This window comes from Brienomyrus brachyistius, chromosome 1 (assembly GCF_023856365.1).
Source record: "Brienomyrus brachyistius isolate T26 chromosome 1, BBRACH_0.4, whole genome shotgun sequence".
Lineage (NCBI taxonomy): Eukaryota > Metazoa > Chordata > Actinopteri > Osteoglossiformes > Mormyridae > Brienomyrus > Brienomyrus brachyistius.
The window spans coordinates 4987125-5010171 of NC_064533.1; the positions used below are offsets into that span (position 1 = coordinate 4987125).

General features: G+C 50.3%; 1 protein-coding gene across 1 annotated transcript; it reads right to left on the reverse strand.

The window, feature by feature from the left end:
* Positions 1–1094: 1094 nt before the first annotated feature.
* On the reverse strand, positions 1095–22444 carry LOC125747167 (transcriptional enhancer factor TEF-3-like). Its single transcript, XM_049022048.1, has 10 exons — positions 22424–22444; positions 9656–9720; positions 7731–8942; positions 7536–7576; positions 6980–7041; positions 6411–6541; positions 6148–6321; positions 3736–3876; positions 3029–3181; positions 1095–1228 (listed from the first exon to the last, which is right to left on the reverse strand). Exons 3-10 carry the CDS (start codon positions 7830–7832, stop codon positions 1115–1117), a joined length of 918 nt encoding a protein of 305 aa, XP_048878005.1. The 5' UTR covers positions 7833–8942; positions 9656–9720; positions 22424–22444; the 3' UTR covers positions 1095–1114.
* Positions 22445–23047: the final 603 nt, after the last annotated feature.

Here is a 23047-nt window from a genome sequence, read left to right on the forward strand (position 1 = left end):
GTTGTCGACGCAAGACTTACCTGTCCTCCAAATTGTTCTAGGAAAAGTCGGCACCACAGGGCTCCGAGACCAGCACAGAGAGCTGGGCATACTTCGTTCTCCAAAAGCCATGCCAAACAACTTCACCCTGGTGGGATGTGACCCCACCCCCCACACCAGAAAGGAAATTCAAAGCCAAACTGTAACCTGAATCAGAATCTGGCTAAAAGGGCGTACTGTCAGGATGCAGCTACCGACAGGAGATGCTAAAAACTATATGGAAGGCAACATCCTTCCACAACATGCCGGGAAACTGCATATAGCTTGCTAAACATGTAAAGTCATTATTTCTGTATACAATTAAGAGTCACAACGCTAGTAAATGTTTATGCATCAATTATAGGTATGATTAACTCACTTTGTTACCCAGAATCAGTGCGCATTTTTCCCAAAACAAGAAATAGACTGAAATTCATTAACAACACTCATCCATGGCGGCTGAATTAAAATGATTTAATTTACGTTTATTTTCATTCAATGGTACTAGCGTTATATATTATTTTACATCTTTAAAGCAACCAAAATAAGGTTATACATTTTCTTCATCATCCAGAGATTCCTTTTTGGCAGACGTAAAAGACTGGCATGTTTTGGGAAGTCACCTTTCGTTCAGATCCGAATACATTGGGAGCGGACGAAGTAGCGAAATAGGTAGAGAGGATTCCTATCGTAATATCCGCTGTAGTGCTGTAGTTGCAAATGATCACCACTAGGTGGGACCTTTTCATCAGCTCCCTTCGATGTATTGCTGCAATGCAACTGGGTGAAAAGACAGTAGCTAAAACAAACAAGCACCAAGCAAATTAAATGAAAGATAACAGTCCATGCAATGTCTTGCAGTTGTCTTCTGCGGTAAAAAAAAAAGATATGAAGACCTGTTCCTCTTTTTCATCCAGGCATAATTCTCACTATTCTTGACAAAATGTTCCCAGTTTTCTGGCTTCTTTTGACTTTCCGGCAAAATCCCACCCAATGCCACGTGTCTGAGCCCTGTAACAGAGTGAGGTTTTGCGTGCACTGTGAGGGGGGAGGTTTGCTTGCTGTCTGGGGGGGAGGTCACTCTTCCCACGATGCCTCAGTCTTTCACGAGTCTGTAGATGTGGTGCTGAGCGCCGTGCTCGCTGGCCGAAACCTCAAAAACGTAGGCGACGCACAGCAGGGTCTCAAGGGTGTCCCGGTTTGTCACCACCTGCCGGGAGAGAACAGTGTCTGGTGAGGAGCTCTGCCTGGGTGATCGATGGCAGCATTACCAAAACAAAAAAACCACTCGTGCATCAGATCACCCCACAGCTACCCACCGGCCCCGAGCGCAGAATAACAGGAACGCCACCTGCGTGTCACACTTCCTCCCTGGAGAGGAAAGGGCAGAGCGCACAGAGAGAAAACACCACACTCATGCTAACTTGACCGCACCCCTGACCATAAAACCATCAATTTATTCCGCTCAACTTCCCACACTGACGGCATCCTGTAACGTTCACACGCGCTGATGATAACACAACATAAAAATTTTTTATTTAGCGTAATTAAGTATTTGAAAAAATGATAACTGAACAGGAACTGAGGATAAGGATTTCCAAGTCAAGTCAAGTAGGTCTTTATTGTCATATTATCTATAGCATAAACAATCCACAGCATAAAGTGGCACAAAATAACGTAACGCTTCACAAGAGCTGTGGTGTAGAAGCCGTAAACAAGAGAAGTGTAACACGAGGGAGAGGGGAAAAGGAGAATAATAGCTAATAAATAAAATAAAGAATAAATGTATACTGACACACTATAAAAGGAATAGTGGCTACTGAAGAAATAACATGCAACAGGTGTAACAATACGACAGATATGACACAGATGTAGGACAAGGTGCAGTGTTGGGCAGTGTCTACCAGGTTTATAATGTGACTGGTAAAGAGATCTAACAGCAGCACTTACTGAAAATAAGGTGAGCTTATAAATGGTCATTACGGTACTTACTCGTGCATGCTGTATGTACACATATCAATGAAGCACATGATATTCTCTCTGTTTCTGTAAGCGAGGGGAGCCATGATACGGCTATCCCTCTCTCCTCCATCGCAAAATGGAGCCCTTGTATCAGGCCTCGCAGGCCCAGCCTGACAGAAGACGCCAGGCGGAGATGCTGTCTGTCACGCAGAGTTAATGGACACCGATTAAGAGCAGGGGGGGGGGGGGGGGGGGTGGTCATCTGCTCCCATTGCCATTGTCTGTCATGAGACCTGAGCTCACCACAACTTGGTTGGTGATTAGGAAGGAAACCGAGGGCAGAGATGCTGGACACTCGGCTAATAACAGTCTATTCAGTGGTGATTATGTTTGCGACATTCCAGCTTAGCCTCTTAGCCTGTAGCTCATGCGGTTATGATAGGGAGCCACTGTGCCGCTAATTGATAACTGCCATTAAAGGGACATTTTTAACAAATGTCAATCGGCCTCTTGTGGCTTGGGGTCAGCTGATGGCACCGTGTTCGGCGGGCTGTGATCCACTGCCTGCAGTGTGCTGGGAATTCGCCCCACTGGGCCTCGGACGAGTACCTCGGGAGACTAATTCCGGGATTCCTCGTATGGGATGACAAAGGAGCAGGTATTTACCAATCAGGACAAGTGGTTTCTCATCAGCAGAATTCCCAATTCTTCATCTTACCCTGTTAGTTTGGAAATTAGATTAAATAAGGTGGTACTGGGGGCGGTGCGTGGGTCAGCGGGTTAGGATACTGTTAGTCTGATATCAGGAGGTTATGGGTTTGAATCCCATGATCAAAGGAGTGATTCAGTATTGGGCCCTTAACCATTAATTGCTCCAGGGACTAGCTGACTTTGCTTTCTCAAAGAAAATGCATGTTACTTTCAATAAAAGTAACAGATATAAATAAAATGCCCCAATCCCATATTTGTGCGTGTGCACACAGATCCAAGATGAGAGCTTAACAGAGACCGACAAAGCAGGTCCTGGCCAGGCTTTGGACACCCTTACCTGCAGAATGGTGAAGTTCTCCAGAACGCTGTTCATCATGTACTTCTCTGGCAGGTGCTTCAGCTTGTGGATGAAGTTGATCATGTACTCGCACAGCGGCGAGCGGTGGATGCGGAAGATGTAGCGGCTGTTCTCAAAGCGGGCGTACTCCGTCTGCGTGATGAGGGACACGGCTATGACTGCCACGGAGCTTCAGAACGAAGCCAAACCAGCGTTTATTCCACAAACGAGGAGGTATCACTCATCATACTGAATCATGTTAAGCTGTCAAGCTGAGAATGTCATGAGGAAGTTGGGGGTGAAAGCCACAGTGCAGCGTGTACAAATACACATGCAAGGGAGGGAAAGAGACCTCAAAGACAAACCTCATGAATTTAAAGTTAACGATTCATACTCAGAAAAGCACATTAGCTCAGAGCGAGACTGACAGACAGAGGGTAATGGTGACAATTCTGCACAAACGGGAGGTATGAAGATGGATTATTGTACGAACGAACCAGCTTAGTGGTGTTAAGCATCGTGTTGCAGATCGTGGAGAGCTGTCACCGGCTCATAGTAGCCAGGATTATTCGGGAATGTTATCCGAATCCTGAGTGTGACCTGTGTCCTCATCAACTGCATGGAAAAGTCCATCGAGCATCCCAAACATGAGGCACGCCATCCCAGGCATCTCCCTGCCTTACTCCCACCCACTCCCTCCTTCTCACCTCCACCTTCTCCACCACCTGCTTGCCGAAGGAGCACACTTTGGTGGATGAGGTGATGATCATGTTCTCAGAGCTCTCGTACTGGCTGGAGACACCATAGAAGGAGTTGCTGTCATCCTGAAGGTTGGTGCTTAGGTCTGCCTGCAGGATCACACAGATTTTGGTTACACGGTGATGTGTTTTTATTACTATGTGACCAACCCAGAAGATCCAAACTGAGAATAAGAGGATGAAGTGATGTTTTTAAACACAGTGACCCGGTCCTGTGTAATTATAACAGAAGATGGATGGATGGATTCATTCACAGCCTCCAGGGAGGAGATCAGAAGGTTCTTTTACGTTGCTCTTGCCCAATGACAGACTACTTGCGATGCAAGTTTTACACAATTTCCAAGTAAAGCATTTTGGTTAATTGCATGCATCCGATCCCTCATGTATTTTATCAAAACTCTGCATAATAAGTATAATATTATGCATGCTTTTAAATGAATTTATATGGTAAAATAGTCTAATATTGAGTTGTACGTTAGCTTTATATAGTTATATTTGAATTACAACAGAACAAGCACAAAGTATGTAATATTATAAAAACAGTATTTTGCTTCTCAGAAATGGCTAGCATACATTAACTGGTAATTGGGTCTACTTTTAATGGTAACATTCGCGGTTAGGATCCTTTGTCCAGTTTCCTACTGGGACATGGGTCATGTCCAAGGCTAGCTGAGGTACCCAGGATGACCAGTAGGGTTTTACAAGCTGAGATCGTGCCAGTGACAGCCATCCTGGTGCTTCTGAAACGGCGCCCCCTGCTTGAGAAACCAAGGAACTCGCAGAGAACCTGACCAGTACTGGCCTAAGCCATGAAAGCTGCCCTCGTCTGATTGGACCCCTCCCCCCCACCCAGCAGGCAGGTGCAGGTGGTGTGCTTGCCATGCGATGGCACTAAAATGCCAACCCCCCCCCCCCCAACGATCCCCGCTCCTTAACGGCCCATTAATGCAGCCAGTCGGCTTCGCTTATCTCCCAGTCATCCTAGCCCCCTCCCTGCCTAATACCCCCATCCGTCTTCATCTCCTCAACCCCTTAACCTTCCCCGAACCCGCCCCCCCCTGGCCTTTAATGGCCTGCAAGGGAATTCATCCAATTACAATCAAGATCCCACAATTTCCAAATCGAATCACAGAGCCAGGGCGGCTGTGTAACAATTTACAGCACGCCGCTCAAATTAGATTCTCCCGGCAGTTCCGAGGCGCGAGACAATCTGTTAGGACAGGGCCTGCGGGCAGGGCCGCTATCGGAGGCGGTGAGGCCTACCAGGAAATTCAATCCGGAACGCCATCGCTTTGGAGCTCCGCCAAGCAGCCTGACACAGTTGTCATGCCAACCTGGGCCTCAGAATCCCCGAAGGGCAGACCTACCTCACACACGCATTCTACACTGTAGCTTTCAGCCGTGCCAGTGTGTTGGAGCAAAATCCACAGCACAGACCCATGGAGAACGCTTTCCAAAGAGTGCTGCTGTGGTAGCTCTTCAGTTTATTTCAAATTCTGATATTGTGTGTCTAAGAGATTTTTTACACCTAGGCTTTATAAGAAATGATTTCAGCACAGTGTAAACGCTAATGCTTGAGCTTAGCTATGTGTGGCCAGTTTATTCATTTAAGTATCATTAGCCTCGGTAACATCCTGACACTTACTGAAGCAATTCAGCTGAATTATCTGCCTCATTTGAAGCAGAATCCCTTGTGGCCAACAAAGCGGCAGAGGTTACACCGGCTCAACTTAGCCTGACACATGTTCCGACTCCTCTTTTCAGACTGAAGTGATCTGTCCCGTGGACACGTCACCGGCCACCGCAAGACCACCACATCGGACAAAAGATTTGCGATGCGGACGAGGGTTTACCTCAGTCTAACGTGCGCACACACATTAAATGCAGAAATATCAGCAGGTGCCAGTAGGGGCTCCAGCCTGCAAGGCCGGACTCAACACCATGTGTCCCCGAGCGTCCCCCCCCCCAAGACAAGTGGTGGGGGTGGGATCTATAAATAAGTGTACATGTGGGATGGGTTCAGCCTGAGAGCAGGGGGGACAGGTGCCTGGGTTCGGATTTCCCCCCTGAAAGAGCAGCCCTGCCACTCTCCAGGCCAAGGACTCTACCAGTTCGCAGTGCCCCCTGCATAGCTGAGGCCTCCCCCAGTACCCACTGCACCCACAACCCAGCAAATATCCCAAGAATGACCAGCACCCTTCCCCTAGCACAACAGGGCTGGTAGCATCCACAGGCTCCTTTGACAAGGCCCCAACAGAAAGATCACTCTGCTGAATCGGAGATTTGAATCAGGAACCTTCTGATCACAGCCATAGCATCCTAACTTATAGAACCACACATCATCCCACCCCACTCACTCACCCAGAACTTGACCAGGAAGAAGGCCTCCGCAGGACCCTTCTCAAACAGCTCCTTGAGTCCGCCCTTCTTCTCGGGGAACTTGTCGTAGATCTGCCTGATATCCACAGCCTCTAGGTACGGGTCGCTGAAAGTAGGGTTTGACTGGCCGATGTGCACAAACAGGTGCTTATTGTACTGGGTGGAGAGAGGGGGCACTGTAGTCACTGGGGGTACTATTCAAGTCCCGCTAGGACATTGTGCGGATGGACTGAGGGGAACCTTACGGTCTCAGGGTCCTGCTGATGCTCCAAGAAGGCGGAGAACTCCAGCATACGGAGCTTGGAGCTTGCGATGCTGCGGCCCTGCCAGGGTGGGGCGCTGGCTGACGTGGAGAGGCCTGCTGTGCTCTCGTAACCTTGTGGAGTACAAAGGGGTCAGAGAGGCACAGTTTGGTGAGGGGAGGCCATTTAGCGAAGGCGTGGTTTGGGATCTGCTTTCCAAGGACTCTTCTGGACTGCGACAGAAGGACAGCTGAGGACAAGGCTGCATCTGCAGATAAGTGGGCGGTCTCTTTTTGGTTTGGCTCAGGCTGAATTCATTTCACTCTGTGGCCTAATAAACCACCAACGAATGGAGGAATCGCTTACGTATACTTCGCTTGCAGCGAAGTTCGCCAAAGCTGAAGGAAAACCGAATCAGACGGGATCTAATGACACGTAACTCCCTGATCGTTCCTGGTCCTGTGTTTCAGCACTTTAAGTGCCTTCAACACCACCAAGGAAAGTGCCAGAACGAAATTCGGAAGCACCTCCGAGTCCGAGCGGGATAAGAGGCTAAACGGGGCGGGACACACCTGTTATGGGGGGCGGGCCGGGGGCTGGGATGGCGTAGTTCTGTTGGGAAAAGGGCTTGACGCTGGTGAGGCAAGGAAGACGGGGGTGGCGTTAGTAGACTTTGGACATGACTCTACCTCAGGATTGCTAAGATAAGTCAACAAAGGACATTTACCATTTACATTGTGGAGAATCCTTGCTTGTCTCAAATAGTCCTCAAACTTAATATACTGTTCTAGGACATATGTAATTCAGCTTTCTGTATTCTTTATATGTTTTCTAACTTTCAGTGAATTCTTTATTCATCCTCGTTTAATACAAGGTTGTACAGTCACTTATGAGCTAACACAATGAATCTGTGTCTTTCATGGCCGCCTGTCCAACACTGTTACTTAGTACATTTTGTGCCGGATTTTGGCCCAGCCTTTTTGGCTTTCTTATCCAGCTACTCCTTAGAAAGGAGACCCCCCCCAACACTCATTTAGCCAGTGAAACAATTTGAGAGAAACAGGCTGGAACTGCGCTCGATTCCATCGCATCAACGACAGCCGCAGACAGACGCACTGCACGACTTACTCTTCAGGACCGGGCTGCCCTGGAAGAGGTCCATGCCAGAACTGCAGGATGGGAAGACACATCATTGGTCATTAGCATGGAAGCATTCCCGCACAACCCACTGCAACGAATACCCACATCCGCTACAAGAGAGCTTAGGTAACTACACAAGTCACACTGTGAAACATGGGAGTGTATGTGCCCACGGCTCCTCACCCCAGCCGCTGTGGGGTAGGCGGGCCTTGCCAGCCCCTGCAGTGCCATCTTGTTCTGGAAGGCGGTGGCGGAAATGATCTGGGCAGAGGACATGGTGGCCATGCTCTGGAGGGCCTTGTCCTTGGCCACCTGGTCCTATGGGATGAGAATGAGCAGGCGTTTAGAGCTCCTGGGGGTGTCCCACTGCTCCGAGTCCCAACACTGGTCAAGACATTAGAGTACAAGCAGAGGAGCAGGCTTGGGGTAATAGACAAGGACAATGTCAGGACATAGGAAGGTTTCTGGGTTGAGCGTAAGAGGTTTCGTGGGGCTCTGTCTTTGCAAAGAGTGGCTGTTGTGGGGGAGGGCAACTATATATCTGCCCACTTTGCCTCCTGCTTGTGTTCATTATCGTTACTCCTTGTAGTATTCTGATTGGCTGTTCCAAGAGCGTCTCTGTGGCCGGGACCATTGGAAAACGGTGTAGAAACATTGATTTGCACCCAGAGCTGGGTGGTGAGGTAGCATGGTCTGAGTAACCAGCCCTGTAAAGAACCGGGAACGGCAGCCGGCCCACGTGGAACCTCATGGGCAGCAGAGAGACGAGGCAAAGGGGGTGATGTTGTCATCATGCTACGAAACTACATTACAGACTCAACAGCTACTGCTCGCGCCTGGGAAATAGCATGTGTCCTCTAATCAGGATACTTACCAAATGCAAAGCCTGGAAGGAACAACACAACAGTTAATATGATTCTGGTTTCACATACATTGGCACATGATGCACAGTACAATACAAAAATTGTTTAAATTAAATAATGATGAGAGAACAATTGGTGGGTGGGGTTATCATGCCTGACCAATCACAGACTGATTATGTCATTGATTGCGATCCCATGGTGCTGAACCAGCAATTGATACTGCAATCCCACTTAATGTCGGGTTTCTAAGATCCAGACTGCTAGTCCTTGGCTCCTCCCAGTCCTTGCTTGTGCCTTCACAGGATTTGCTTATGACCAAGTGGTTCCAACGAGATTTCCCAGAACCTCAGGACCTCAGTTCACGCTGTGTGGGCCCGTGACTGAGCGAGGGTCAGTTGTGGGTGAAGGCTGTAATTATGGTTATTCCTCAGTGTTTTGGTGACCCAGTAAGGATGGAGGCGCCTCGTACCTTTAGTTTAACCTGGATCTCCCTGGCCTTGCGCCGTGCTAGCACCTGGATGTGACTGGAGACCTGGAGGAGGTCAGACAGGTGAGTCATGACAGCGCTGATAAATAGTCTCCAAAAAAGAGTCACTTCCCTTCTCTGCACTGGAGTCTTAATCCAACCAACATCTACATACTGGACATTCCTGTTTATTCAATTACATATTTTTTAATCTGTGTTTTTAACTGCACTTTTCTGGTTTTGTCTTATGTCCCCGTCTCAGTATGTCATGTTTACATGTCTCATAGATATATATTGTATTTATTACTGTTTCACCACAACCAACGAGATTAAACTTCACCTCGGTGTATGACCCATGCATCATATAGATGACAATAAAGGCACTTTAACTTTTGACTTTGATTGTTGTTACAGATAAATGTTTTTAATTATCTTGAAGAATACAAACATTCTTCCATTCCCTATCCGACAGTTTCCAACGATGGACTGCTGGCCTAGAGATATTTTAAGACAAACGATTCAATGGCATGAAGTCACAGTGCGCTGTATTAAATTCCAGGGTCGTATTAAATTCCACATGGCAGTGAGTTTTTACCCCTTCAATACGTCCATCTCATTCTAACAAGCCGGATTGCATGAGGTGAAACATGCCACCCTGACATTTTATCCTATAGCATGTGCACTTTGGGGTTTAGACTTTAAATCAAGTACGTCAACATGGAGGGACATAAAACGAAGAAACCGACGTCACGGCCGACTCGAAACCTTCGCTGCCTCACCTGCTTCCTGGTGCGGGTCTTTCCCGTTCGTAGTTTGATGTATCGGGCAATGAGCTCGTTCCTTCCTGAAATGAGAGAATGGAAACTGGTTTCCCTTGCAGTTCAGTAGAAAGCCTTGTACTGGACACCCTTAATATCTGATCATTAAATTCCTGCTTCAGTCATTTACCTCATACTATGAGTCAAAGTGATCCACCTTGCTTATCCAGTAAACGCTTGCCATGAGCCATGATGCCAGAATATATAGGGCACAAAGCAGGGGACTCACTGCACCATCACAGGGCACAAAGCAGGGGACACCCTGCACCATCACAGGGCACAAAGCAGGGGACACCCTGCACCATCACAGGGCACAAAGCAGGGGACACCCTGCACCATCACAGGGCACAAAGCAGGGGACACCCTGCACCATCACAGGGCACAAAGCAGGGGACACCCTGCACCATCACAGGGCACAAAGCAGGGGACACCCTGCACTATCACAGGGCACAAAGCAGGGGACACCCTGCACCATCACAGGGCACAAAGCAGGGGACACCCTGCACCATCACAGGGCACAAAGCAGGGGACACCCTGCACCGTCACAGGGCGCAAAGCAGGGGCCACCCTGCACCATCACAGGGCACAAAGCAGGGGACACCCTGCACCATCACAGGGCACAAAGCAGGGGACACCCTGCACCATCACAGGGCACAAAGCAGGGGACACCCTGCACCATCACAGGGCACAAAGCAGGGGACACCCTGCACCATCACCGGGCACAAAGCAGGGGACACCCTGCGCCATCACAGGGCACAAAGCAGGGGACACCCTGCACTATCACAGGGTGCAAAGCAGGGGACACCCTGCACCATCACAGGGCACAAAGCAGGGGACACCCTGCACTATCACAGGGTGCGCACTGACACAATCAACAACAAAAATGTCATTCCTGTTTCATCAGCAATTTTAAGGATTCTTTTCTGAAGACCTGTTTCAAATTTTAATAAAGACCAGACAGGCACCTGAAGGGTGACAGGGGGATTGTGCAGGATCTAGTTCTTAGAGCTGTGAGGAATTACAATGTTTACCAAGGCTAAACTGCCAGCAAGCAAGCTGTGCGTGCCTGCACTGGGGAACAGGCGGTTAGCAGGGGTGTTTTTGTGTGCATGTGTGTGTGACAGACAGGCAGGTCACATTGACAGAGTGGGTGAAGTAGGTTGCGCCAGTGAGGAGCCCCTGGCTGGACAGACCCAGGCAGCAGCTGCACTGAGTGTCAATGTTTATAGAATATGCCTTTACGCCGGCAGTAAATCTCCGACTCGTTCCTCTGTCAAGGCTCGGCTTACAGGGTAGGGGCCGCCGTGTGATGGTCATGTGGCCGACCTCCCCCCCGCTAGCCCTCCCTCGCCAGCTGCACCTCCACGCTGTTCACATCTGACATCCAACCCCCCGCAAATCACCTGCCCTCAAGAGGGACGGCGGATTTAACCAAGAAAGGGGGTTGTTGTGGTGGTAGGGGGAGATGGTGTAGAGACTCCCCTAGTGGCGAGGTTCGGTAGTGCATACACAAGGTCAAGGAGACAAATCCCCCACCACCCCCAGCCCCGGTGGAACAAGCGGCGTAAGAGTCGGAGAACGCGGCCTCGCCCTGGCAGCCAATCAGGGGCGGCGGGCCACAGAAAGGCGAAAGCGATCCGGTTCAGTCTCGGGTGGGTTTTCGAGACCACGCCTCCAGCCTTATGCTTGAGGGTGTTTGTTTAAATGTCGATGTTCAAGAAACAAACAAAAAAAGATGTCAAGCAGATACTTTTATCGAAAGTGACATACAAAGCAGGGTCAGACCATCCTTGGAGCTGTTGGGAGTTAATGGTGAAATCAGTCTACCAACCCTGGGATTTACACCAGCAGCCTTCCAATCACAAGCACTGCCTCCTATCCCACTGAGCCACACACTAATCCCCAAACGAACAAGTTGGGGAACTAGACAGAAAACTGCTCCTATCCTGCTCAAGCTCGCACTGCACCCAACTGCAATGACCAGGCCACATATTCCCACAAACGCTTTCATCTTCTCAATGGTTAATATCCCACAGCGAGGTCTTGTTATCTTCCCGACCCCTGACCTATGTGACCTGTTCCACCTGTGAAGCTCAGGATTGGATCGCTCTCAATCACGTCTCTTATCTTTCACCCCCACTGCCCCACACGCGGCCAGATCTATCAGTGTCTTTCATATATGAAATGTCATCTGTGTAGGCCAAGCTGTCAGCGGTATCTCGTTCCCACAAACAAGCTGCCCGTGGAGGTTCCTGTTGGCAAATGAGGCGGGGCTACGCAAGCGTCACCCACAAACCGCCCCGCGTCCGAATACTCGGTGTGGAATATTACGCATTACGCGTTTTTGGAAAAGAGACTGAGTGGAAGACAAATAAAAAGCTTCAGTAGCTAAAGGAAGAGCTGAGTAAAGAAAAAAGCAAACAAAACATGCTGCTAGAGCAAATGTAAAAGAAATGGCTCAACAGAAAACAAAACGATACAGCAAAAGAAACACTGAGCTACAGCGAACAAAACAGTACTACAGCAAACGAAACACTGCTGCAGAAACAAACACGCCACAACAAGAAAAACACTCATACACTGATACGGCAAAGCACACTGCTACCACAAACAACACACAATTACAATTAAAAAAAAACACTACTACACCAAATTAAACTTTCCTACAGTAAACGAAAAACTGCTGCGGCAAATGAAACACACTGCTACAGCAAACGAAACACTGCCATAGACAAAATGAAACACTGCCATAGACAAAATGAAACACTGCTACAGTAAACAACACTGCTACACCAAATAAAACACCACTACGGCAAACGAAAACACTCACAGCTGCATGACAGAAAAGTCAGTTGTGCACATGAACAATTAGCAGACTTCTTAATGTCCTGTTAAGATGCGGCTCTTTGCATGTGTGGCATGTGTTCTCTCATCATTCTTAAGAGCAGTGTTCAGTAAACATGAAAATGCTCCGAGGTATGCATGGGGGGAGGAAATGAGGTCATCATGTCCACAGGAAGACATCCAGGGCTGGACTCTGGACAGCTTCCTCCAGCTCAGGATCCTGGGAAAGCATCCGCTAATGACCATCTGGAAGCCGTGTCCCCCTAAAACCACCCCTTTCACCCAAAAAAGCCTTAGTATCCCCTTGCCAGGGTCACAAAAAGGTCTGAAGGCCTGGAGCTCAGGTGGCGTGATGCTGCGATATGAGCCTCCCAGGCCCAGCCTGCGGTAAATCAGCTCCTCCCAGCATGCTCTGCTCTCTCCCCCAGGCCCTTAGAGGCCGTCCTCCCTGTACATTCCTTGCATATCTATGCGATGACTGCTCCGGCTGTGCACCAGCAATGGTGGGGGCATTGGGGGGGGGGGGGGGGGGGCGCTGTTGAAAAGACAAAGGCCCCTCCTACAGCTGGGTATAGCCCCAATGCCCTGCACTGCCATCGCAGTTCATGGCGGCAGTCAGGCACAGCGGCCCAGAGGTAAGGGTGACATGGCGTCAGCTCAGTGAAATGGACAGTTTCGGTGTAACACCTTGGCTCAGTCCAGTTATTAACCCCAGAAAGTACCATGGGGGGGGGGGTCCAAATACAACTGAACGTGGTCTCAAAGCCATCCTCCCCACTCCAACCCGCGTAGTCACATCTGCCATCCATACAGCCCCCTCCTACACACACTCCTCTACACTCCACTGTGCCGGGGAGGCAACAAAGGTCACTTTTACAGCAAAGGAATCTGTTGCCCTAGTGAGATTTCCACTCAGAGCCCAGGCCGACAAGCACAAGTCTCAAACAGCCAGTCAGCGTGCTCTCTAGTGCCCTCCGGAGGGACACTGCATTCTATAACAATCCAAGGTTTTTTCTCCCTGTCAGAATGTTTGGTGTCCTAATGCAGAATAATGGTGAGCAGGTCACAAAAGACCTTAATCAAAGTTTGTGTAAATCTCAGCGACTGAGGGATGATGACAATCATAAAATATCTGCAGGAAAGAAGGGGAGAAATGACTGAGCACCTAGGTTGGGGGAAGGGGGTGTCGTGGGGCTTGGGGGTGTGAGGTCATCGGCTGAAAAGCTCTCACGCTTCCTCGAAGTCTCCGAGCCGAGGGAGTGAAGGTCAGCGTTGAGGGTTGGGTTCCAGAGCAAGGCTGGGATTACAGTCCCTCACATGTGAGCGCAGACATCACAGCTGAGGAGGAATTCACAAGAACTCCTCCAGCAGTCAACCACTCATGACTTTATCCAGCGTGGGTGTCTCTCATTAAAGAGAAGGCCACTGGTCAGAAGTGAAACACGATCGAAAAACAATCAGGCTCACGACATGCCAGAAGAGGAAGTCATCCAACTCCGAGCTGGAGATTTGGTGGCTTTCCAGCAAAAGCAGTCAATGTTCCGTCATTAACTATCATGCTAAATATCTACTCTTTTTCACTGGTTCTGTTTCTCAAATGTTTCTCAATTGGACAGGGAAACAAAATTATGCTGCAGGTGTCTGAAATCAAAATGAATTTCAAAATCACAAGTTCATATCAACATAGTTCATGGAGTTTCACACTACAGACTAGTCTTTCCTTTTTTTCTGGTTGGTAGCAATATTTAATTTTATGTTCCACACAGAATTTGTATGAAAAAGGTCTTTAATATTCCACTGAGAATGTGAATGTGAATGTGACCATGGTCGGTCCTTTTGTTCCAGAGACTCGATTTTCTTACAGAGTCACGCATAAGAACATTCGGAGTGATGTCTGCTATTTGAAGCAACCTCACCTTGAAACAGACCAACAAGAATGAGACCTTAGCTAAAATGACTGATATTTAGGGAGCTTTGTGGGATCCAGCCCCCAGCATTACAATACCACGAAATCACAAGCTGTCGATGAATCAATATTCCCTTCCCATTATGAATATTAATATGCAAAATATAAATTAACATTAAAAATATAAATAAGCAAAATATCTATACATTCCAGCTACACTATATTGGACTTTCTGTTGTTCTTTTACAAATTAAATTATGAAATGGATCAAACAGACGTTTCATGTTTTTTTGGACAGCTAACAGCCCCTTGAGCCAACCACAGTGATTACCCAGAAGTCTGTGGGGGCCCTCTCTGTCCCTATAAAGCTGGGTTGGGTGAGCAAACTGGCAGGGGGGGGGGGGCAAGCTGAAACAAGACAGACCCAGTGACAGATTGACAGACGGTGGCGTTGAGTGGAGGGGGGGACGCCCCACCCCCAGCTAAAGTTTTGGCTTTAACACCACTGGGTGGCAGGGTGGGTAAACGGGGGGAGTTCTGATAAATCACAGAAATAGCAGAGAACAGACGGGGGGGGTATAACCGTACACAACATGGACAGGTGCAGAGGCCAGCCGCCCCCCACCCCGAGCACAGTGCAAGACACCGCCAGTCCCTTGCTGTTTATTTGTTACCCGGCTCCCAAGCGCTCAAAGGGTAAACGTCTATTCTCGTATCGAGTTACGGCCTTGAACCCGGGTGCAAGTGTATGCTTCTCCTGATGAGTTGTGACAGTCACTGTTGTCACTCTCCCCCCCCCCCCTCCATTTCACCCCCACTAGGGAGGGGCAGATCAGCAACCCACTGTCCCACACCTGCTCTTCTCCCCCCCCCCATCCACACTGGTACTGTGGACTTTAGCAACCTGTTGGTGCCCCCCCACCCCTGAGTATAAACTGAACCCCACCCTAATAATCAGCGCATAAATAAATTAACTAACAGTACTGACTGTGTTAGGAAGGGAATTAGATTGGATTAGAGCAGATTAGATTAGGTTAGGTTGGATTAGGTTAGACTAATTTGCCACATACTGTACAGTTGAACACGCATTGAAATGCAAAGTTTGCCCACTTCTAGACTGCACAAAAAAGAAAAGATCACGTACAGAGATCTAGGCATGGAAAGATAGGACAATATTCAAACAGAACTACTAACATACAGGAATACTCAACACTGGAACTGCAATATAACAATATTCAAGCAGAAATACAAAGATACACAGCATTCAAATAGAATTACTGTAACTGGACAAATTTAGAATGTCTATAGAATTATAAACATATGTAATTAGCATAATGTGTAGAAGTGCACAGAGTTGTACAAATGAGATAAATACTAGAATTTATAAATGCAAGGATATGAGTGTTGGGAGGGGGGTTAGGGTGTGTGAGTTAGGGATTACAGTGTGTAGAAATGAGAGCGAGAGTGTGTGTGTTAGGGATTACAGTGTGTTGGGAGAGAGTGAGGGTGTGTGGGTTAGGGATTACAGTGTGTAGAAATGAGGGCGAGAGTGTGTGGGTTAGGTATTATAGTGTGTAGAGGGGGGTGAGGGTGTGTGGGTAAGGGATTACAGTGTGTAAAGAGGGGGTGAGGGTACGTGGGTTAGGGATTACAGTGTGTTGGGAGAGGGTGAGGGTGTGTGGGTTAGGGATTACAGTGTGTTGGGAGAGAGTGAGGGTGTGTGGGTTAGGGATTACAGTGTGTTGGGAAGGGGTGATGATGTGTGGGTTAGGGATTACAGTGTGTTGGGAGGGCGTGAGGGTGTGTGGGTTAGGGATTACAGTGTGTTGGGAGAGGGTGAAGGTGTGTGGGTTAGGGATTGCAGTGTGTTGGGAGAGAGTGGGGTGTGTGGGTTAGGGATTACAGTGTGTAAAGAGGGGGTGAGGGTACGTGGGTTAGGGATTACAGTGTGTTGGGAGAGGGTGAGGGTGTGTGGGTTAGGGATTACAGTGTGTTGGGAGGGGGTGAGGGTGTGTGGGTTAGGGATTACAGTGTGTTGGGAAGGGGTGATGATGTGTGGGTTAGGGATTACAGTGTGTTGGGAGGGCGTGAGGGTGTGTGGGTTAGGGATTACAGTGTGTTGGGAGGGGGTGAGGGTGTGTGGGTTAGGGATTACAGTGTGTTGGGAGAGGGTGAAGGTGTGTGGGTTAGGGATTGCAGTGTGTTGGGAGAGAGTGAGGGTGTGTGTGTTAGGGATTACAGTGTGTTGGGAGAGAGTGAGGGTGTGTGGGTTAGGGATTACAGTGTGTTGGGAGAGGGTGAAGGTGTGTGGGTTAGGGATTACAGTGTGTTGGGAGAGGGTGAAGGTGTGTGGGTTAGGGATTACAGTGTGTTGGGAGAGGGTGAAGGTGTGTGGGTTAGGGATTACAGTGTGTTGGGAGAGAGTGAGGGTGTGTGTGTTAGGGATTACAGTGTGTTGGGAGAGAGTGAGGGTGTGTGGGTTAGGGATTACAGTGTGTTGGGAGAGAGTGAGGGTGTGTGTGTTAGGGATTACAGTGTGTTGGGAGGGGGTGAGGGTGTGTGTGTTAGGGATTACAGTGTGTTGGGAGGGGGTGTGGGTGTGTGGGTTAGGGATTACAGTGTGTTGGGAGAGAGTGAGGGTGTGTGTGTTAGGGATTACAGTGTGTTGGGAGAGAGTGAGGGTGTGTGGGTTAGGGATTACAGTGTGTTGGGAGAGAGTGAGGGTGTGTGGGTTAGGGATTGCAGTGTGTTGGGAGGGGGTGAGGGTGTGTGGGTTAGGGATTACAGTGTGTTGGGAGAGAGTGAGGGTGTGTGGGTTAGGGATTACAGTGTGTTGGGAGAGAGTGAGGGTGTGTGTGTTAGGGATTACAGTGTGTTGGGAGGGGGTGTGGGTGTGTGGGTTAGGGATTACAGTGTGTTGGGAGAGAGTGAGGGTGTGTGTGTTAGGGATTACAGTGTGTTGGGAGGGTGTGAGGGTGTGTGGGTTAGGGATTACAGTGTGTTGGGAGGGGGTGTGGGTGTGTGGGTTAGGGATTACAGTGTGTTGGGAGAGAGTGAGGGTGTGTGGGTTAGGGATTGCAGTGTGTTGGGAGGGGGTGAGGGTGTGTGTGTTAGGGATTACAGTGTGTTGGGAGGGGGTGTGGGTGTGTGGGTTAGGGATTACAGTGTGTTGGGAGAGAGTGAGGGTGTGTGGGTTAGGGATTACAGTGTGTTGGGAGAGAGTGAGGGTGTGTGGGTTAGGGATTGCAGTGTGTTGGGAGGGGGTGAGGGTGTGTGGGTTAGGGATTACAGTGTGTTGGGAGAGGGTGAGGGTGTGTGGGTTAGGGATTACAGTGTGTTGGGAGAGGGTGAGGGTGTGTGGGTTAGGGATTACAGTGTGTTGGGAGAGGGTGAGGGTGTGTGGGTTAGGGATTACAGTGTGTTGGGAGGGGGTGAGGGTGTGTGGGTTAGGGATTACAGTGTGTTGGGAGAGGGTGAGGGTGTGTGGGTTAGGGATTACAGTGTGTTGGGAGAGGGTGAGGGTGTGTGGGTTAGGGATTACAGTGTGTTGGGAGAGGGTGAGGGTGTGTGGGTTAGGGATTACAGTGTGTTGGGAGAGGGTGAGGGTGTGTGGGTTAGGGATTACAGTGTGTTGGGAGAGGGTGAGGGTGTGTGGGTTAGGGATTGCAGTGTGTTGGGAGGGGGTGAGGGTGTGTGTGTTAGGGATTACAGTGTGTTGGGAGAGAGTGAGGGTGTGTGGGTTAGGGATTACAGTGTGTTGGGAGGGGGTGAGGGTGTGTGGGTTAGGGATTACAGTGTCTTGAGAGAGGGTGAGGGTGTGTGGGTTAGGGATTACAGTGTGTTGGGAGAGGGTGAGGGTGTGTGGGTTAGGGATTGCAGTGTGTTGGGAGGGGGTGAGGGTGTGTGTGTTAGGGATTACAGTGTGTTGGGAGAGGGTGAGGGTGTGTGGGTTAGGGATTACAGTGTGTTGGGAGAGGGTGAGGGTGTGTGGGTTAGGGATTACAGTGTGTTGGGAGAGGGTGAGGGTGTGTGGGTTAGGGATTGCAGTGTGTTGGGAAGGGGTGATGATGTGTGGGTTAGGGATTACAGTGTGTTGGGAGGGCGTGAGGGTGTGTGGGTTAGGGATTACAGTGTGTTGGGAGAGGGTGAAGGTGTGTGGGTTAGGGATTGCAGTGTGTTGGGAGAGAGTGGGGTGTGTGGGTTAGGGATTACAGTGTGTAAAGAGGGGGTGAGGGTACGTGGGTTAGGGATTACAGTGTGTTGGGAGAGGGTGAGGGTGTGTGGGTTAGGGATTACAGTGTGTTGGGAGGGGGTGAGGGTGTGTGGGTTAGGGATTACAGTGTGTTGGGAAGGGGTGATGATGTGTGGGTTAGGGATTACAGTGTGTTGGGAGGGCGTGAGGGTGTGTGGGTTAGGGATTACAGTGTGTTGGGAGGGGGTGAGGGTGTGTGGGTTAGGGATTACAGTGTGTTGGGAGAGGGTGAAGGTGTGTGGGTTAGGGATTGCAGTGTGTTGGGAGAGAGTGAGGGTGTGTGTGTTAGGGATTACAGTGTGTTGGGAGAGAGTGAGGGTGTGTGGGTTAGGGATTACAGTGTGTTGGGAGAGGGTGAAGGTGTGTGGGTTAGGGATTACAGTGTGTTGGGAGAGGGTGAAGGTGTGTGGGTTAGGGATTACAGTGTGTTGGGAGAGGGTGAAGGTGTGTGGGTTAGGGATTACAGTGTGTTGGGAGAGAGTGAGGGTGTGTGTGTTAGGGATTACAGTGTGTTGGGAGAGAGTGAGGGTGTGTGGGTTAGGGATTACAGTGTGTTGGGAGAGAGTGAGGGTGTGTGTGTTAGGGATTACAGTGTGTTGGGAGGGGGTGAGGGTGTGTGTGTTAGGGATTACAGTGTGTTGGGAGGGGGTGAGGGTGTGTGGGTTAGGGATTACAGTGTCTTGAGAGAGGGTGAGGGTGTGTGGGTTAGGGATTACAGTGTGTTGGGAGAGGGTGAGGGTGTGTGGGTTAGGGATTGCAGTGTGTTGGGAGGGGGTGAGGGTGTGTGTGTTAGGGATTACAGTGTGTTGGGAGAGGGTGAGGGTGTGTGGGTTAGGGATTACAGTGTGTTGGGAGAGGGTGAGGGTGTGTGGGTTAGGGATTACAGTGTGTTGGGAGAGGGTGAGGGTGTGTGGGTTAGGGATTGCAGTGTGTTGGGAAGGGGTGATGATGTGTGGGTTAGGGATTACAGTGTGTTGGGAGGGCGTGAGGGTGTGTGGGTTAGGGATTACAGTGTGTTGGGAGAGGGTGAAGGTGTGTGGGTTAGGGATTGCAGTGTGTTGGGAGAGAGTGGGGTGTGTGGGTTAGGGATTACAGTGTGTAAAGAGGGGGTGAGGGTACGTGGGTTAGGGATTACAGTGTTTTGGGAGAGGGTGAGGGTGTGTGGGTTAGGGATTACAGTGTGTTGGGAGGGGGTGAGGGTGTGTGGGTTAGGGATTACAGTGTGTTGGGAAGGGGTGATGATGTGTGGGTTAGGGATTACAGTGTGTTGGGAGGGCGTGAGGGTGTGTGGGTTAGGGATTACAGTGTGTTGGGAGGGGGTGAGGGTGTGTGGGTTAGGGATTACAGTGTGTTGGGAGAGGGTGAAGGTGTGTGGGTTAGGGATTGCAGTGTGTTGGGAGAGAGTGAGGGTGTGTGTGTTAGGGATTACAGTGTGTTGGGAGAGAGTGAGGGTGTGTGGGTTAGGGATTACAGTGTGTTGGGAGAGGGTGAAGGTGTGTGGGTTAGGGATTACAGTGTGTTGGGAGAGGGTGAAGGTGTGTGGGTTAGGGATTACAGTGTGTTGGGAGAGGGTGAAGGTGTGTGGGTTAGGGATTACAGTGTGTTGGGAGAGAGTGAGGGTGTGTGTGTTAGGGATTACAGTGTGTTGGGAGAGAGTGAGGGTGTGTGGGTTAGGGATTACAGTGTGTTGGGAGAGAGTGAGGGTGTGTGTGTTAGGGATTACAGTGTGTTGGGAGGGGGTGAGGGTGTGTGTGTTAGGGATTACAGTGTGTTGGGAGGGGGTGTGGGTGTGTGGGTTAGGGATTACAGTGTGTTGGTAGAGAGTGAGGGTGTGTGTGTTAGGGATTACAGTGTGTTGGGAGAGAGTGAGGGTGTGTGGGTTAGGGATTACAGTGTGTTGGGAGAGAGTGAGGGTGTGTGGGTTAGGGATTGCAGTGTGTTGGGAGGGGGTGAGGGTGTGTGGGTTAGGGATTACAGTGTGTTGGGAGAGAGTGAGGGTGTGTGGGTTAGGGATTACAGTGTGTTGGGAGAGAGTGAGGGTGTGTGTGTTAGGGATTACAGTGTGTTGGGAGGGGGTGTGGGTGTGTGGGTTAGGGATTACAGTGTGTTGGGAGAGAGTGAGGGTGTGTGTGTTAGGGATTACAGTGTGTTGGGAGGGTGTGTGGGTTAGGGATTACAGTGTGTTGGGAGGGGGTGTGGGTGTGTGGGTTAGGGATTACAGTGTGTTGGGAGAGAGTGAGGGTGTGTGGGTTAGGGATTGCAGTGTGTTGGGAGGGGGTGAGGGTGTGTGTGTTAGGGATTACAGTGTGTTGGGAGGGGGTGTGGGTGTGTGGGTTAGGGATTACAGTGTGTTGGGAGAGAGTGAGGGTGTGTGGGTTAGGGATTACAGTGTGTTGGGAGAGAGTGAGGGTGTGTGGGTTAGGGATTGCAGTGTGTTGGGAGGGGGTGAGGGTGTGTGGGTTAGGGATTACAGTGTGTTGGGAGAGGGTGAGGGTGTGTGGGTTAGGGATTACAGTGTGTTGGGAGAGGGTGAGGGTGTGTGGGTTAGGGATTACAGTGTGTTGGGAGAGGGTGAGGGTGTGTGGGTTAGGGATTACAGTGTGTTGGGAGGGGGTGAGGGTGTGTGGGTTAGGGATTACAGTGTGTTGGGAGAGGGTGAGGGTGTGTGGGTTAGGGATTACAGTGTGTTGGGAGAGGGTGAGGGTGTGTGGGTTAGGGATTACAGTGTGTTGGGAGAGGGTGAGGGTGTGTGGGTTAGGGATTACAGTGTGTTGGGAGAGGGTGAGGGTGTGTGGGTTAGGGATTACAGTGTGTTGGGAGAGGGTGAGGGTGTGTGGGTTAGGGATTACAGTGTGTTGGGAGAGGGTGAGGGTGTGTGGGTTAGGGATTGCAGTGTGTTGGGAGGGGGTGAGGGTGTGTGTGTTAGGGATTACAGTGTGTTGGGAGAGAGTGAGGGTGTGTGGGTTAGGGATTACAGTGTGTTGGGAGGGGGTGAGGGTGTGTGGGTTAGGGATTACAGTGTCTTGAGAGAGGGTGAGGGTGTGTGGGTTAGGGATTACAGTGTGTTGGGAGAGGGTGAGGGTGTGTGGGTTAGGGATTGCAGTGTGTTGGGAGGGGGTGAGGGTGTGTGTGTTAGGGATTACAGTGTGTTGGGAGAGGGTGAGGGTGTGTGGGTTAGGGATTACAGTGTGTTGGGAGAGGGTGAGGGTGTGTGGGTTAGGGATTACAGTGTGTTGGGAGAGGGTGAGGGTGTGTGGGTTAGGGATTGCAGTGTGTTGGGAGGGGGTGAGGGTGTGTGTGTTAGGGATTACAGTGTGTTGGGAGGGGGTGAGGGTGTGTGTGTTAGGGATTACAGTGTGTTGGGAGAGAGTGAGGGTGTGTGGGTTAGGGATTGCAGTGTGTTGGGAGGGGGTGAGGGTGTGTGGGTTAGGGATTGCAGTGTGTTGGGAGAGGGTGAGGGTGTGTGGGTTAGGGATTACAGTGTGTTGGGAGAGGGTGAGGGTGTGTGGGTTAGGGATTACAGTGTGTTGGGAGAGGGTGAGGGTGTGTGGGTTAGGGATTGCAGTGTGTTGGGAGGGGGTGAGGGTGTGTGTGTTAGGGATTACAGTGTGTTGGGAGAGAGTGAGGGTGTGTGGGTTAGGGATTACAGTGTGTTGGGAGGGGGTGAGGGTGTGTGGGTTAGGGATTACAGTGTCTTGAGAGAGGTTGAGAGTGTGTGGCAGCGTACCGTACATCTTGCCCTCATCGGAGAGAATGATCTTGCGCCTCCCGCAGGGCGGGTAGATGGCCAACGCCTCCTGGAAGCTCTGCTCGATGTCAGGGCTCCACACGCCCTCTGCATCATTCTCCAGCGGCTTCTCCAGTGGCTCGCCCAGCTCCTCGTTGGCGCCCCCGGGGGAGGGCGCTGGCACCCACTCCGCAGACGTGGTGGAGGCCGGGGCACGGGGGGGGGATGTGAAGGGCTCAGTTCGGGGAGGGGGGCCTCCGGCGAGGGAGGAGCAACAATGCGGGTCACCCCTGGGGAAAAAAGACACTGATGGAATTCAGTCCCGGGGGGGGGGGGGGGGGGGCATATTCTAGGGATTCACATCTGCATTTGCAGCTGTTCTACTGGATGGAGGGATGCGGAGGTGGAGTCGATCCAATGCGATCAGTGCAGTTTCTTGGATGTTACATCCGCAAGACAAAGAGGGGAAGCATCACAGCATGTTGCTGGTTACCGAGTAAAGGAATCGATAAGCTAATTCAAAGTGACATCAGTTCCTGTGTCAGACTCCTCTGAGTGAATGAAGTGGGTTTCTAGTCACAGCTAGTGCCTAAGAGCCGTGGGGGGGTTGTTTTAAGAGGGGAG